Source organism: Panthera uncia (assembly GCF_023721935.1).
Source record: "Panthera uncia isolate 11264 chromosome E2 unlocalized genomic scaffold, Puncia_PCG_1.0 HiC_scaffold_19, whole genome shotgun sequence".
In the NCBI taxonomy this organism is placed as follows: domain Eukaryota; kingdom Metazoa; phylum Chordata; class Mammalia; order Carnivora; family Felidae; genus Panthera; species Panthera uncia.
Genome location: NW_026057588.1, coordinates 4,367,538 through 4,383,025, shown reverse-complemented (window position 1 = coordinate 4,383,025; position 15,488 = coordinate 4,367,538). Strand labels below are relative to the sequence as shown.

The window sequence follows — 15,488 nt, the reverse complement described above, 5'->3', positions numbered from 1 at the left end:
GGAGGATGGGCAGAGAGGTGGGGGAGACAGAATCTGATGCGGGCTCCAGGTTCTGAGCTGTCAGCACAGAGCCTGACATGGGGCTTGAACGAACCAGCTGTGAGATCACGATCTGAGCCAAAGTCTGAGCCACCCAGATGCCTGGGGATTTGTTTTTGTTTTTTTTGGGGGGGGGGGGGGTTGTTTTAAAATGGACCCAGGTTCCTATTGTAACTCAGCTTGAAGCAGTTGTGATGCATTTCCTTCTGTTCCTCGGTCATCTTTTCTTCAGTCACATTCTTTTGTCTTTTACTCAGCATTTTGCTTGCTTTGTTCCATGTTTGCACAGTTGCCATATTATTTTAACACATAAGCTCAGGAACTGAGAGACGAGGGGTAGCCCTTTTCAACCAGCAAAAGAAACCTGAGAAGTTGACATGGTCAGTCTGGAAGAACCTGGGAAGCTGCAGCAGCTTTAAAGACCAAAATCTGTGTCTCCCCCCTATCAGGACTCACAGGTTGGCGATGCTGTTATGCGTAAAAAATTGGAAGGCGCTTAAAGTGTCTGGTGACAACGCTCATTCCCCATTGTTCACATTTCCACACGGAGGTACTTCTATTGCTTAGTGTGTCTCCCCTGGCCTCTCCAACCCCTTTAGGGGCTGAGGAACAATTTGCCAGATTGGATGGGCATCGTGGCTCACGCCAGCCCTCCCTCTCTTAGAGCCAGCTTGCCCAGTGCGGCCTGCGGCACCCAAGGGGAGGCCTCTGCTCGTCCAGTGCTGCCTGTGACCAGACAGGCAAGCATGTCTCACGCTGGGGGGAGTAGCAGCAAGACTAAAGCTACTTTCTTTGATTGGCCATAATGGTAATAAACGTGATACTTGAGCTCCAATTCTTGGATTCTGTAGCTACCTTTCAATTTATCCTGAACTTGGGAAGAAGGGTGAAATAATTGGCCCATCCCAAATCCCAAGAGTACGAGTAAATGCCACACGAGAGGAATCAGCGTGTACGAAATGGAGCTGGGAGACCAGGGTACAGGAGGAGCACAGCTTTGAAGCCAGCCCGGGTCTGAAACCTAGCTGTGTGAATTTGCCCACGCATCAACACCCTGGGCTCACATTCCTCGTCTGAAAAATGGCACTGGTCACGAGCCTTGGTTACACACGACCAGACTTGGTTGAGCTGACAAGGAATTTATGAAAGGGGGTGAGACCTGTCTCCGGCCCCAATATCTGATAAGGCTGGGGATCTCTCAGTGCTTTGCAGCCGGGAGCAAGGCCCATGTCCAAGCCCTGGGCAAGTAGAGCGCTTCGGGCTGGCCGCGGTGCACCTGCTCCCGCTTTCCCCCCATCTCCCGCGCCCAGAAGCCGCGCGGTGGGCTCTAATTGGTGGGGCTGACGTCACGTGACATGCCTCTGCACGGGATGCTGGGAAGTAACATGGCTCCCGCCTCCGGGCAGGCCCTTTGGACATCAAACGTGGGGGATTCTTCTGATGGAGAAATTGGCGACGCTGGATGGTCAAAAGGGAGGGCGGGTGTCCACCACACTCCCTCTCAAGAGGGCCTGAGAAGATGAGAGACGATGGCTCCGGATTTTAGGGAGCAGCACTTTTCTTTCCAGGTTCCTCCCGCTGCCCTCTCCTCCTCCGTGGCTCCCTCGGTCCCGTAAGATCGTGCCCCACCCCCCCAACTATCCTCTAGGGGAGGTGACAAAGGCTGCAGTGAATGAGCTGGAGGAAGAGAAACACCTTTATTAGAACAGTATGGACACAAGAAGGAGGAAGGGCGTGAGAGCACAAGAGGTGAGATCCAGGGAGCCAGAGCCTTCTGCGGTGCCCCTGCAGGGGGCTGAGCAGAGACCGGCTGGCACACCCTGGCCATGCACCAGTAAGGCCCTGCTCTCTCTTGGGAGGCAGGAGGCCTGGGGCTCCACGGAGACAGGCGATAAGCCACCAGGTTTCACCGATCCATGCTGTCATCCGTCGGGCTGGAGAAACAGGTCTGTAGCAGCTTTTCACAGAACTCCAGCTCCTCCTGGATGGGGGTGGGGGTGGGGGGACAAGAGGCGGAGTCCTGAGTGCAGAGGCCCACCCCTGCTTCGGGGTCTCTGCCCTCCGCACTGCCTGACCCAGAAGCCTCCCAGGGTCCTCAGATCTCAGCGGAGATCCATGCCAGCGGGATCCATCATTCTCCCCTGTGCCCGGACTACTGACCTAGAACCAGGGGCCGCGCAGCCTCCATCAAACCCCACTGGTGAGTCCTCCCCTCAGCTCCTTGTGCCCTAACTCCCAGGTACGACCGACCCCTACTAATCACCACTTAAAACTAAAACCCCTTCCACAGGTACAAACACCACTGAAAGACTGGACTGTATGAACCTGAAAGGGTTCTGCTTGGCAAAAAGATGCCAGAAACAAAAATGAAAGAAAAACAACAGTTTGGGGTGAAAAATATTTGCAACTCGTCTGAAAAGGCTAACATATTTAATACTTCAAGAGCTTTAAAATAAATCGATTATAAAAACCACCACCCTGTAGACGAATGGGCACAGGATACGAATGAGCAGTTCACGAGAAAGGAAAGCTGTCTGACGTTACTCACTGCAGAAACGCAAATGTAAACCGGTCTGGAATACTACTTTTCCCCAATCGGCTTAGAAAAAGACCAAATGGCTTAAGGGACCCTTGGGCGTCCTCATCAACTGGTTCCATCCTTATAGAGAGCAATTTGGCAATAGCTAACAAAACGGCCCCTAACTCTGTACCTTCACTTTAACCTACCTTAACCTGGCCGCTTTTCCCTCTCTGGAAATTGTCCTATAGCCATATTCATGCATATTAAGTAACAGGTAAAAACGTTATTCCTTTAGCAGAGTGGTAGCAACAACCAGCATGTCCGTCAACAGGGGTCATGGTGCGGAACAAGCGACCTACCTTGCAGCATTCATGAAATTTAACTCTTAAATTTACCTACAAAAGAGGACTAAGTCATGACAGAATCACCTTACGGGATATCATGCCAACTGTGTCACTCAATTATGCTGAAATTAAAGCAGACCTCTGAGTATCTGGAAAGATTTCCAAGACAGACACACAGACACAGGAGAAGGCCCATGTGAAAATGGAGGCAGAAACCGGACCGGCACATCCACAAGCCAAAGATTGCCAGCAACTACTAGCAGCTGGAAGCGGAAGGATTATTCCCCTAGAACCTTCAGAGGGAGCACGGCCCTGCCGACACCTTGCCTTCAGACTTCTAGTCCCCAGAACTGCGAGAGCATACCTCCCTGCGTTAAGCCACCCAGTCTGTGGTACTGTTAGAGCAGCCGTAGGAAACTGATATGGCACCAGATCTAACGCATCACTGCCCCGTCTTCTCTGCCCCCTCACGTTTTTTCCGTCAACGTACTTGTAACCTCCTGATGTCATACTATCCGTGTTAAATTACACTATACAAACACTGCATGTATTATGCATGCACATATACACGCACACACAAGGTATACATGTACTTGTAAGTATGTATTTCTGCGTGTCTGCATGTTTATCACCCCTGAGCCCCCGTGAGAGCGAAGGCTGTACCCTTTTCCTCCTCCCCAAACCCCCAGCACCCAGATCAGGGCCTGGCACATGGCTGAGCTGCCCCCGACAAAGGGAGGCAAGGAAGAATAAAGGTTTCCACAGGTGTATCCATATGTCTAAGCTTCTCACGTTGCACACTTTAAATAAGTGGAGTTTATTACATGACACTTATACCTCAATAGAACTGTTAAGCAGGGCGCTTGGGTGGCTCAGTCGGTTGAGCGTCCGACTTCAGCTCAGGTCATGACCTCACGGCTCATGAGTTCGAGACCCTCATCGGACTCTGTGCTGACAGGTGAGAGCCTGGAGCCGGCTTCTGAGTCCGTGTCTCCCTCTCTCCCTCTGCCCCTCCCCTGCTTGTGCTCTGTCTCCTCTCAAAAATAAATGTTAAAAGAAAAATTAAAACCAAATAGAGCTAACAGACTTTTTTTTTTTTTGGAACAAAAAAAAAAAAAAAAGGCAAAAGGAGTGCTGGTCAGTTCACAGGTGACCTGTCTCACCAGGAGGGTCCTCACCAGTAGGCCGTGGTATCACCTGCCACGCAGGCGGCTCAGGGATCGAATGCAACAACTAAAGCACTCCCCAGCTGGAAGTGAGCCCAGGCCGGGTTGGGGGTCCGTCGACCCCACGATCTGTGGGCACATGTTTCCACGCGTCCCTGTGATGAGGTCGGGGCAAGCCCCTAGGAGTGGACACTGTGCCTCTCCTGGTCATCCCTGCTCCTCACTCCCAGCACCTCTGTGAACTCTCGACAGTGTCACAGAGGAACGGACTCAGTCGAACAGTTGTCCCTGGAGTGTGACACGTTTAATTATCAGCTAAATCACTTAAACAATTAAACAACTGTACGAATATTTAATTAGTTGCTCTTTATCACTTATTTGTTCCTGATTAATTATCTGAGTTATCACTTGTTACTTATTACCTAATTAAATACACGAGTTACTTATCTCGTTTCTTATTCAATTATCTCATTGGTTGCTACTTATCAGACTTGTTATTTAGCAATCTAATAAATATTAATTGTTAAAACTCTGACAGGATGTAAATAACTATACGATTTGGCTATAAATAAATGACTGCTAACTAACCCCTTACGGCACCCCGGGCTCCCATTCGCCCGTGCAGCAGCGCTAGCTCAGAGCACGAGGCACGCGGCGAGAGACACAGGAAGGACGCAGCAGGTGCCGCAGCCACGCCCGCGGGCCGTACCTGGTACTCCTCGTGCTGCTGTAGCAGCTGGACTCGGTGACGGAGCAGCTCCTCCAGGCCCAGCTCGGGCTCCCGGCATTCCCGCACGCCCTGGGGGAAGTCTGTCACCAGGCTGCGGGGACAGGAGAGCAATCCTTGGGACCCCGCTCTACACAGGCCCGCCCCCACGCTGCTCCCACAGGAGCCCGGGCAAGACAGTTCCCCACGCTGGGCCTCAGTTTCCCCATCCGGATGCAGATCTCACACCGTCCCCACGCCACCCCAGGGACTACGATGAGACTGGTACAAAATAAGGCACCTGGCACAGAGCCTGGCCTGGAGCCCGCTCGGCACACGGGAGCCGCCACCTGCATGACGGGCTGCTCCCCGTGTCCTCTCGTGCAGACACTAATCTGCCAGTACCGTGTGTGGGGGGAGCGGGGTAAGCCTCTGCCCCTCCTCCCAGGCTGCCGTGTCAGCCCTACAAGTGAGGAAACTACTGCTCAGGGAGGGCCAGCACAATGATGCCTGCCCCCTCTGTGGGAAAGGCCCAAGCTCCCGAATCCCATCAGGGAAGAGGCTGGTGGGCGGGAGCCCAGTGGTGCCAGCCTGGGAGGTGTGGGGGGGAGGGGTGGTGCCTGGCACAGGCCTCGCCCTCTCGGAGGCCCCAGCATACCTGCACAGGGCTCCAAGCACATGCTCATGGAAGGGGCTGTGTTCTGTCCGGATCAGGGCCACCAGCTGCTGGACCATCCCCATGGAGCACAGGGTCCCTGGGGGAAGGGTCTTGGGGGTCAGAGGGGCAGTCCACACCCCTCCCCCCCACACACCGCCCACCCTCCCTTTGGGACCGTCCCTGGGGCCCCCGCCCTGGCTGCCCCACCTTTGTGTTCGGGGTGGCCCACCAGCAGGTTCTGCAGCAGGAACGCTGACTTGACCTTGAGCTTCTGCACCTGCTGCTGCATGGCCCGCATCAACACGGAGAAGCCGTCCAGGCGCAGGAACTGTAGAAGCCCAGCCTCCTGCTCCCGGACCAGGCCTGGGGGGAGACAAGCGGGGGGAGGAACCTCGAGGTCACGGTCACCACCATCACCAGAATCCTCACCACCGTCACCACCATCAACATCAACTTCTAGGGACCCACGCTTCATAAGCATTATTTTTTTTTTAGGTATTTTTTTTTTTTACTGAGACATGATTAACGCAAGCTATTAGAAGACAACACTGACCCACCTCTTCCCCATCCTGCTCTGGCTCTCGGGACCTCTGGGGAACTGAGTCTCTCTGTCCACCCTCTGTGGCCAAGCCACCCAAGGTCTGCCTGTCCATCTGTCTCCCCAGTTTTGCAGGTGACTTTCCAGATGCCACCTCCTCCAGGACTCTTTCCCGCACCCTTGCCGCAATCCCTTCCTTCCTAGCCTCCCTGTTCTTCTCCCGGGACCACTGTGACATACTAAATACATACTTGGTCTCTGCCCCCTTTCCTGACACCAACGTCTCAAAACCCTTGGAAGTTTCTGGGTGATAGGAGCATCTTTTGTTCTAATGAGGTGACTCTGGGTGGACTACTGGATGGGGTTTACTTACCAGAAAGACCAACCCATGATTAGAAACTTGGAACTTCCAGCCCCACCTCCCATCCTCCAGAAAGGAGAAAGGGACTGGAAGTGAAATCAATGATCCATCACGCCTACGTGAGAAAGCCTCCATGAAAATCCCTCGAGGCGCCTGGGTGGCTCAGTCGGTTAAGTGTCTGACTCCTGATTACGGCTCAGGTCATGATCTCACAATTCATCAGTTTTAGCCCCAAGTTGGGCTCTGCGCTGACAGTGTGGAGGCTGCTTGGGATTCTCTCTCTCTCTCTCTCTCTCTCTCTCTCTCTCTCTCTCTCTCTGCCCCTCCCCCTGCTTGTGCTTTTTAAGTTTGTGCGGGGGTTTCTACAACTTAAAAAAATCCCTAAACTGTGGGGTTCGGAGAGCCACATGTCCGGGGCAGGCAAATCTATGTGTGCAGTAAGCAGGCTGTGGGTGGCTGCCAGGGGCCGGAGGAAAGGGGGCACGGAGGGGCCGCTAACAGGCGTGGGGCTTCTCTTGGGAGCGATGGAAATGTTCTGGAGTTCGACAGCGGTGACGGTTGCACAGCCTTGAGGATACACTAAACTGTACACTTCAAAGGGATGATGGGGTTTCTGGGTGGCTCAGTCAGTTAAGCATCTGACTTCGGCTCAGGTCATGATCTCACAGTTCACAGGTTCGAGCCCCAAGTCAGCCTCTGCGCTTGACAGCTCAGAGCCTGCTTCTCATCCTCTGCCTCCCTCGCTCTTTCTGTCTCTCAAAAATAAATAAACATTAAAACTGTTTTAAAAATAAACAAAAGGATGAATTGTATAGCCTGTGAATTTCATCCCAACGAAGCTTATTCAAAAAAAAAAAAAAAAAAAGACAGAAAGAAACCGTCAAATGGGGGCCCCCAGCATGGCGCACACATAGACGGGGCCCAGCGCATGGTGGAGAGCACTGCCTGGGCTCCCACCGCGCACCTGCACGTCCTTGCAGGGCGCCCGGGTTGTCACTTAGGCTACCTGACCTGGTCTGTCCTTGACACGGATTCAGTCTCCCTACCTCCAACGGTGTGTGTGCGGGCTAAGCAAGCTAATGCTCGCCCAGGCTTGGCATGGGGCCTGGCACAGAGAGTGCCCCACAGGTGTCGGCATCAGCCCCATCCAGGCACCTGTTCCCCAGGAGACAGCGTGAGTGAGAGCCACTGGTATCTCTAATGGGTGGAGGCCACCCTCTCAGGCAAGGACGGCCCCCTCCTCACGACAAGGAAGGGCAACAGAGACTGACGACTCTGACGTGTTGAGCAGCATTCCCGTGGCACTAGGGTCTGGCTCTCTGAGTGACAGGGGGTTGGCAAGCTCACCACCCAGTCCTGGCACCCAGCACAGAGTCTCAACGGGTAATGGGCATAACTGAACATTCAGGTCCCCCTCCACCTGCCCCCAGGCAGATCCCAGCAGGATCTGTGCGCCTCCCCGCAGCCCCCCCGACACTCACAGGAGATGGCGAACAGGGCCTTCACGCGCACCAAGTCAGAGGAGTCCCGGTCGAGAAGCCGCAGCAATTTGCGCAGGGCGCCCAGGCCTAGCACCTGCTCCTGGATGGCCGCCACGTTCTGGCTGCAGGTGCCGATGAGCTGTGCCGCCCGCCACCGCAGCCCCGCGGGCCCTGCCTCCAGGTACCGGCCCACCAGCAGGTGCATGCCTGACAGCTGGCAGAAGTCTGTGCCAGAGAGAAGGGAGACGAGAGTTCGGGTGCTAGGGGCTGAGCTGTGCCCTCCCCCCCAACATTCGTATGCTGAAGCCCCGAGTGTCTAAGGATGTAACGTATGGGGAAACAGGGCCTTTTAAGAAATCACCCAGGTAGAGTGAGGTCATCAGGGTGGGTGCTAATCTGGTACGATCGGTGTCCTTATAAGAGATCAGGACACAGACATGCACGCAGGGAAGACCACGTGTGGACACGCGGAGAAGGCAGCCACCTGCAAACCAAGGAGACCCGAGCCCAGGAGAAACTGACCCTGCCCACACCTGGATCTCAGACTTCCAGTCTCCAGAGGTGTGAGGCGACACAAGTCTGTTCAAGCCTCCCATTCTGTGGTGCTTTGTTACTGCCACCCTCACAAGTTAATACGCCAGCTGAGGCTGGAGGGTGAGGCTGCCTCCCAGGGGAGCCTGCCTCAAGTGCGGGCTTTCTCCAGGCACCCAACCAGGCATCCCTCCGAGGTCTCAAAAATGTCAGCGTTTCTCTTCCCGTAAGCGGCCTGAGGTGATCTCTGAAAATGGTTCGCTATTCACTTGACCCGGAAAACCCGACAAAATCATGCAAATCAAGAGATTCAAATCTTCGTGTTCACTCTAAGAACACACGGGAAACTGCCCAGGCCATCAAGAATGCATATCCGAAAGGCCACCAAGTATCTGAAAGATGTCACTTTGCAGAAGCAATGTGTGCCATTCCAACGCTACAATGGTGGAGTTGGTAGGTGTGCCCAGGCCAAACAGTGGGGCTGGACACAGGGTCGGTGGCCCAAAAAGAGTGCCGAATTTTTACTGCACGTGCTTACAAATGCAGAGAGCAATGCTGAACGTAAGGGTTTAGATGTAGATTCTCTGGTCGTTGAGCACATCCAGGTGAACAAAGCCCCCAAAATGCGGCGTAGAACTTACAGGGCTCATGGTCGGATTAGCCCATGCATGAGCTCTCCCTACCACATTGAGATGATCCTTACTGAAAAAGAGCGGATTGTTCCTAAACCAGAAGAGGAGGTTGCACAGAAGAAAAAAATAACCCAGAAGAAAGTGAAGAAACAAAAACTTATGGCCCGGGAGTAAATTCTGCATGAAATATATGCAAATAAAAGTAAAAATAGAAAAAAAAAAAAAAAAAAAGTCAGCATTTGGGGGCTTAGGGTCCCAGGCTGCAGCCCACTGAATTCCGGTACTGACCCCCAATCTCCCTGTGGGAGAACCTCATACTAGACCGGGGCTCAGCAAACTACGGCCCAGCACCTGTTCTTGTAAATAAAGTGGTATCAGCGAGCTTGGTGGTTCCTTGAGAAGTTACACGCAGCGTTGTCATATGACCACTCGTACATAAAGACCCAAAACCACGGAAAGCACAGACTCAAACAGACACTTGCACCAATGTTCACGAGGGCAGTATTCTCAATAAGCAATGGGGGAAATGACCCTAATGTCCATTAACTGATGAATGGATAAGCAAACCCGTGACCTATCCACACAATAGGTTGTTCCAGAGAGGAATAAAGTTCCAGTTACAGGCTCCCACATGGAAAACCCTTGAAAACGTCCACTCGGAGGCCACATATTCTATGATTCCATTGACGTGAAACGGCCAGAAAAGACAAATCCACACCCTCAATGACTATATTATGCCCCTGCGACTGAAAGTAGAATGTCCTCCTTCTACCAGCTCCTCGGCATTTAGAACAAAACCCCAGCACCGACTCTGGCCTGCAAGGCCCTCTACACCCAGCGCCCCCTCCCACCTCCCGCCCTTCCCTCACTCCATTCTGGCCTGTTGGCCCTACTGCTGTTCCTGCACGTCCCAGGTATGTTCCCACCTCAGGGCCTTTGCACTGGCCATACCCCATTAGCTTTTTCCAGAGCTAATCTCATAACTCACTCCACCGCTTCAGGTCTCTGACCAAACGGCACCCCTCGGGGAGACCCTCTCTGACCGTCCTGCCCCGAACCACCTCCTCACTCGTGTTCTGGGGAGTGACAGTGCACACGCAAGAGACCAGGGAGAAATGACCAGTTTGGGAGGATATCGGGGAGGCAGACGTGCCGCCGGGCTGGTGGGGTGAGAGAAGGTCCCCTCCTGATGACAAGGGGACCAGGCAGGAAGAGGCAGGGCAGTCACATCTGGGACCAGACTAGAGAGGGAGAGGCTGGAGGCCGGGAGGCTGGGGGAGAGGCTGACAGTGTGATCCCCGAAAGGAAGGACAGGGGCTGAGACACAGAGGGACCCGGGGCTGCAGAGGAGGGAAGAGACAGGGGGGAGACCAGGGAGAAGGGGCAGGACCCTGGAGGCGGGGGGGAGGGGGGGCAGCCCGGGGGGTACCTGCAGCATTGTCCATGTTCTCGCACAGGTCGGCCAGCAGCTCCAGGGCCCCCTCACGCTCCTGCTGGTCAGCGGCCAGTTCGGCCTCCCCAGCCAAGGAGGGTGTAGGCTGGGACAGCACTCGGAGGCAGTTCTTCATCTGTTCCACCTCCTCCCGCTGGCCCCGGAAGGCGGCGGACATGGCCTCCTGCAGCCACTGACGCCTCTGGGGCGCGAGACCGGGCAGGAGGGTGGGGAAAGAAGCAACCCTCTGTCAGTAATTCGTTCGCGCCTAACAGTTGTTGCTAATAACGGCCAACATGCGGGAGCTGACTGCTCCTTCGATCAACAGGTTTCCGTTGAGCGTCTTTTCTATTCACAACTTTCTAGACACGAGATTTATGGAGAGAGTGGCAACGGGGTGGGAAAGAAGGCACTCCTAGGTCTCTGTCCTGAGCAACTAGAAGGAGATGGGGAAAACGGGAGGGGAAGCGGGTATGGAACATGAGGAGTGGAGATTAGAGCTCATTTTTCAACGTGTTCAGCTTGAGAGATCTATTACACACCCAAGGCGAAATGCTGGAGCTCAGAGAGGAGGTCCAGCCTAGACCTGGCTTTCTCAACCTGGCTCTACTGACACCCTGAGCTGGATGGTTCTGTTGGGCGTGGGTACACTGGACGATGTTGAGCGGCAAGCAGCTGCCCTGGTCTCTACCTACTAGATGCCAGCAGCCAACCCCCTGCCCCGAGTTGAACAACTAAACATGTCTCTGCTGGTTGTCAAATGTCCACAGAGAGATAATATCAGAACCACCGGTCTAGAGTTATAAATTTGAGAGTGGTCAGGGGGAAGTCTCAACACAACATGAGCTCACAAAGGAAGTGAGCACAGGTAGGTAAGAGGAGAGCCCTGGGGTACGCATTCATTCAGAGGCTGGAGAATGAGGAAGAACCAGCAGAGGAGAGGGAAGGAGAGCCAGTGAGTAAGGATAAAACCAGGACACTGTTGTTCTAGAAAACAAATGAAGAAAGAGATCAAGGAGATGGGTAGGAATCAAATGCTGCCTGTTAGGTCAAGTAAGATGACAGCTGAGAGCTGGCCACTGATTTCTTGTTTTGTTTTTTTTTTTCCCAGCAGGTCTGTTAGTGCTCATATGCGGGCTCTGTAGTCACAAGTCCTGGATGAATTTGGGCAAGATGTTAATCCTTCTGTGCCTATTCCTACCTCATTGTCCTAAACGTTCAATGACATCACTGGATCAGCACAATATTTTGTATACTATAATCACCATCGGCCACTAAACATCACATATAACCAGTATTGCTAACTAATCTCCAAGACAACCCTCCCAGGTGAGTATCGCTATCCCCACTTCACAGATGAGAAAACCGAGGCCCAGAAAGGCTGTGACTTGCCCAAGGTCACAGTGTCGGCCACCCACAAAGCCTAACGTCAAACCTAAGTGCCTGTCCCCAGAGCCTGCACTCTTGATGAGAACAGCCTGCTGTCTTCAGGAACACTGCCCGGCGCTGTGTGGACCCCTACTTAAACGGGAACCTCAGAAATACCCTATGAAGTGCTGTTATTCTTAGCGTCATCATCAACTTGCAAATAAAGAACCTGCTGCTCAGAGAGGTGAAGTGCCATACCCAAGGTCACACAGCTGGATACTGCCGAAACCAGGTCTGCCCGGCTCCCTTTCCCTTCTCACCACAAAGCTACTGTGCAACTCTGCACCTCGACGGGATGCTGGGATCCAGGGATCTGCCCTCGCAGGCACTTCTGAGATCTGACCTTCAGTCTACTGTAACCCCACCTGGCACACACACAGCCCGCTATGCCCTCACACCTGGACTCCCGCCCCTGCCCAGGACGCACTTCCCGAGAGATTTCTGTCACACCTACCCCCTCTCCCCACTTCCGGGATCCCCACCCTTTACCTCTTCACTCATGGGCTCTGGAGGGGGCTCTGGTTCCTGAGAGCCCGCCGTGATAGCCATCTGCAGAAGGCCTTGGAGGTTTCGCGGGGGCGGAGGATGGCTCGAGTTCCCCGCCGAGGAGCCGCCGCCCCCCTGAGGAGCAACCCTGGGAGGCCGGGGGCAGCGCCAGGGGGAGGCGGCTACCCCCAGAGCCTTGGTCCGCCATGGGCTGTTTGTGAAGGGAAGAATGTGTCTGGGAGAGCGGGTGGTCACCGCTGAGGTAGCTCTGGCGTCCCGTCGGGTCGACTCCTGGGGGTCTGCTGAGAAGGCGGCGTTTTAGGGGAGCTGGGCGCCCGCCCATGACCCCAAACCACTCTGCCCGCACCCACCATAGCCACAGCCCTATTTCCTTCCTGCAGACCCACAGGACCCTTCCCCAAAGTCACACGCCCCTCCTTCCTCCCTCGCAACAGGCCCCACCCACTCCAACTAGCAACCTAGCAACCCCCTCCCCCATCGCCCCTAAGTGCGTTCCCGTCTCTTAGCAACCCCACTGCCCTGCCTCCTTGGCAACAAGCCCCCCCTTTGGACGCCTTAGCAACAAATCCCCTCTCCTTCCTCTCCAAAGAGAGGAGCCAGAGCGAGACGGACCTCCCTAACCCAAGACTCACCTCCCCGGGCTGTGAGTCGCCGCCGCTACTAAAGACAGAGTCGCCCGCACCTGACTCTGCTGGGCGCCGCCATCTTGACCGGAAATGCGCCAAACTCGCCCGGAAGTTCCCGGCGCACCCTCCCAACCTTGATCCAGGAGGCTTTCCCGGCTCTTAAGCCCTTCCCACCTGGCCGGATAAGGCGGCCGGCCCCGCCCCCCGCTTCATTCTCAGCCTAAGCTCCGCCCCGACCCAGATCTCGCCCCTTAAGATCCGCGTCCCCTGGTCCTCCTTGCAAGCTCCACCCCTGCCGTGGCTTCGCCCCGCCCACAGTGTAGCTCCGCCCACACCAATGTTCTCGCCCCGCCCTGCCACCTCACGCTCCGCCCCTGTTCTGGGCCTTTCGGCCTCTCCCAGCTTGACTCCACCCCTCCCCTGAGCCCCGCCGCGTGCCGATGAGCTGGCCGCTCCCTGTTAGGCCCCACCCCCTACTTGCAGGTTGGGCAGGTCCCTCAGCCTAGGGCCTTTTCCCCTGCACCTGGACACCTGCTGCATCTTTTACTGGAGCCCTAGGTTCTCACCCCTAATATTTGATGTAAGCAGCCTTTGGCCCATTCCACCCCACTCCTGGCCTCAGTTTCCCCAGTCGTCAAAGGGGGCTCCCTCGTTCCCGCTGCAGCGCCTGCGGACACCTATTATCACCCAGCCTCTGCCTCTTGGAATCTTCCCTGGGTCCTGCCGGGTGCACAGGAAGGGGGGATTCCTGAAGGCCGCAGCCAAAGCAAAATGCTCGGACTAGGTGGTTCGGGAGGCTTGCCAGTTCTGTGCGCCATGTGTGGGGCCCGGGTCTGGGAATATGCCCGGTCTGTAGAGCTATTTGCCTCGAGCTGGGCTTAACCCCTGGTTCTAGTCTTCCATTAGGGGCCCCGCCCTGCCCCGCTAGGAGAAGGTTGCACTCAGCTCAGGTGGCGGCCACAGTCGCACACGGATTGCACATCCTGCTGCGCCAGGAGTGTGCGAGGTTGTATTTGGGACAGAATTGGAGAGACAACGTAAAAGCCCTGGACACCCGCGGGCGGTGTTTGTAGCACTGAGCAAAATAGCTATCAGGGGTCTGGGCTCCTACCCCTACCCTCACGCCCTGTACGCTATTGTATGTCTTTCTATTGCTGCCTTTAACAAATTATGAAAGAAGCGCCTGGGTGCCTCAGTCGGTTAAGCATGGACTCTTCAATTCGTGTGATGGAGCCCTTCGGGGATCCCTGCGTCAAGCCCTGCATAGGGCTCTGCGCTGACAGTGATGGAGTCTGCTTGGGATTCTCTCTCTCCCTTTCTTTCTGCCCCTCCTCCACTCACGCTCTTTCTCTCTCAAAAAAAAAAAATAAACAAATAAACATTTAAAAAATAAATTACGAAAAATTTGGTGGCTTAACACAACACAGATTTATTATCTTACAGTTCTGGTGGTCTGATGTCCAAAATGGTTCTTACTCAGTTAGAATCAAGGTAGCAGCAGGACTGTGTTCCTTCTCGAAGGTCTAGGAGAAAATCTGCTGCCTGCCTTTTCTGTCTTCCAGAGACCACCCACATTCCTTGGATTGTGGCTACATCACATTGGCTTCTGCTGTCTTGGTCCCATCTCCTCCGACTCTGACCGTCCCCTGCTACCCTTTCATAAGGATCCTTGCGATTACCTACAGGGCCCACCCAGATAACCAGGATCATCTGCCCATCTCCAGATCTTCAACTCAGTCACATCTGCAAAGTCTCTTTTGCTACATAAGGTGACATAGGCCCAGGTTCTGGGAAATTAGGATGTGGGCATCTCTGGGGGCTGTTATTCAGCCTACCATCCTTAGATATACCCATGTACAAGTTGATTTATAGTATTTACAATACGTTATTATGCATGGAACCATACAACCTATGTAAATACAACGTGTAATTATACATAACGATGTGTATGTTAATATACGTATAATATAATGCTGGCCTACAGGAAAACTCCCCAGGTACCCTACAAAAGCCATAGTCCTTATGATGACCTTATGAGTAGGGTGATCATACAATTTTCAATGCATAGCGAGACTTCAGAGTGCAAACAGACCTCATTAATAATTACAGAATACCAAATAATGATGGTGATGACGATAATTACAGAATACCAGGCATATGGTCACCCTGCTTCTAATAGGGTCCTGTATGATCTGCCTCCTCACCTCATTTTCTGTCTCTCCCCCTCTCTTGCTCCTCCAGCCACACTGACCCTTCGAGGTTCCCACCATGCACTGTAGGGCCTTTGCACTTGCTGTCCCCTGCGTGGAAGTTACTTTGTCCACACAGCTCTGACCTTCATTTTCCTTCAGTGTTCCCTCACTGGAGAAGTCTTTCTTGGCACCGCTTAAAAAATCCTACTCCACCCAACAAACACTTCCTGCACCCCTCATCTGCTCCTCGGCACTTGTCTCCAGAGACTTGACTGTCAAAACATACACTTCGCTTATCTCGTTTATCACCTGCTGTGTCCACTGCC

The 15,488-nt window shown here is 54.1% G+C and overlaps 2 protein-coding genes and 1 long non-coding RNA gene across 4 annotated transcripts; 2 read left to right on the top strand and 1 right to left on the bottom strand.

The window, feature by feature from the left end:
- Window positions 1-1,717: 1,717 nt before the first annotated feature.
- HSPBP1 (HSPA (Hsp70) binding protein 1) lies at window positions 1,718-12,666 on the bottom strand. The gene is given in 8 exon segments (XM_049621442.1): window positions 1,718-2,020; window positions 4,780-4,891; window positions 5,435-5,531; window positions 5,642-5,797; window positions 7,815-8,039; window positions 10,407-10,611; window positions 12,327-12,459; window positions 12,461-12,666. Coding segments are annotated over 8 exon segments (1,209 nt in total). The 3' UTR covers window positions 1,718-1,945.
- LOC125915571 (60S ribosomal protein L17-like) lies at window positions 8,623-9,185 on the top strand. The gene has a single exon (XM_049621514.1). It carries the CDS (start codon window positions 8,711-8,713, stop codon window positions 9,149-9,151), a length of 441 nt encoding a protein of 146 aa, XP_049477471.1. The 5' UTR covers window positions 8,623-8,710; the 3' UTR covers window positions 9,152-9,185.
- On the top strand, window positions 11,245-12,016 carry LOC125915593 (uncharacterized). Of its 2 annotated transcripts, none has more exons than XR_007455705.1 (2): window positions 11,245-11,432; window positions 11,524-12,016. It is a non-coding gene; the product is annotated as an uncharacterized LOC125915593 (long non-coding RNA). The 2 variants fall into 2 exon arrangements; XR_007455704.1 differs by having other exon boundaries at window positions 11,521-12,016.
- Window positions 12,667-15,488: the final 2,822 nt, after the last annotated feature.

What these genes read in the sequence shown, in the direction of transcription:
- LOC125915571 (XM_049621514.1), top strand. Translation starts at nt 8,711, where the DNA reads ATGCATATCCGAAAGGCCACCAAGTATCTGAAAGATGTCACTTTGCAG.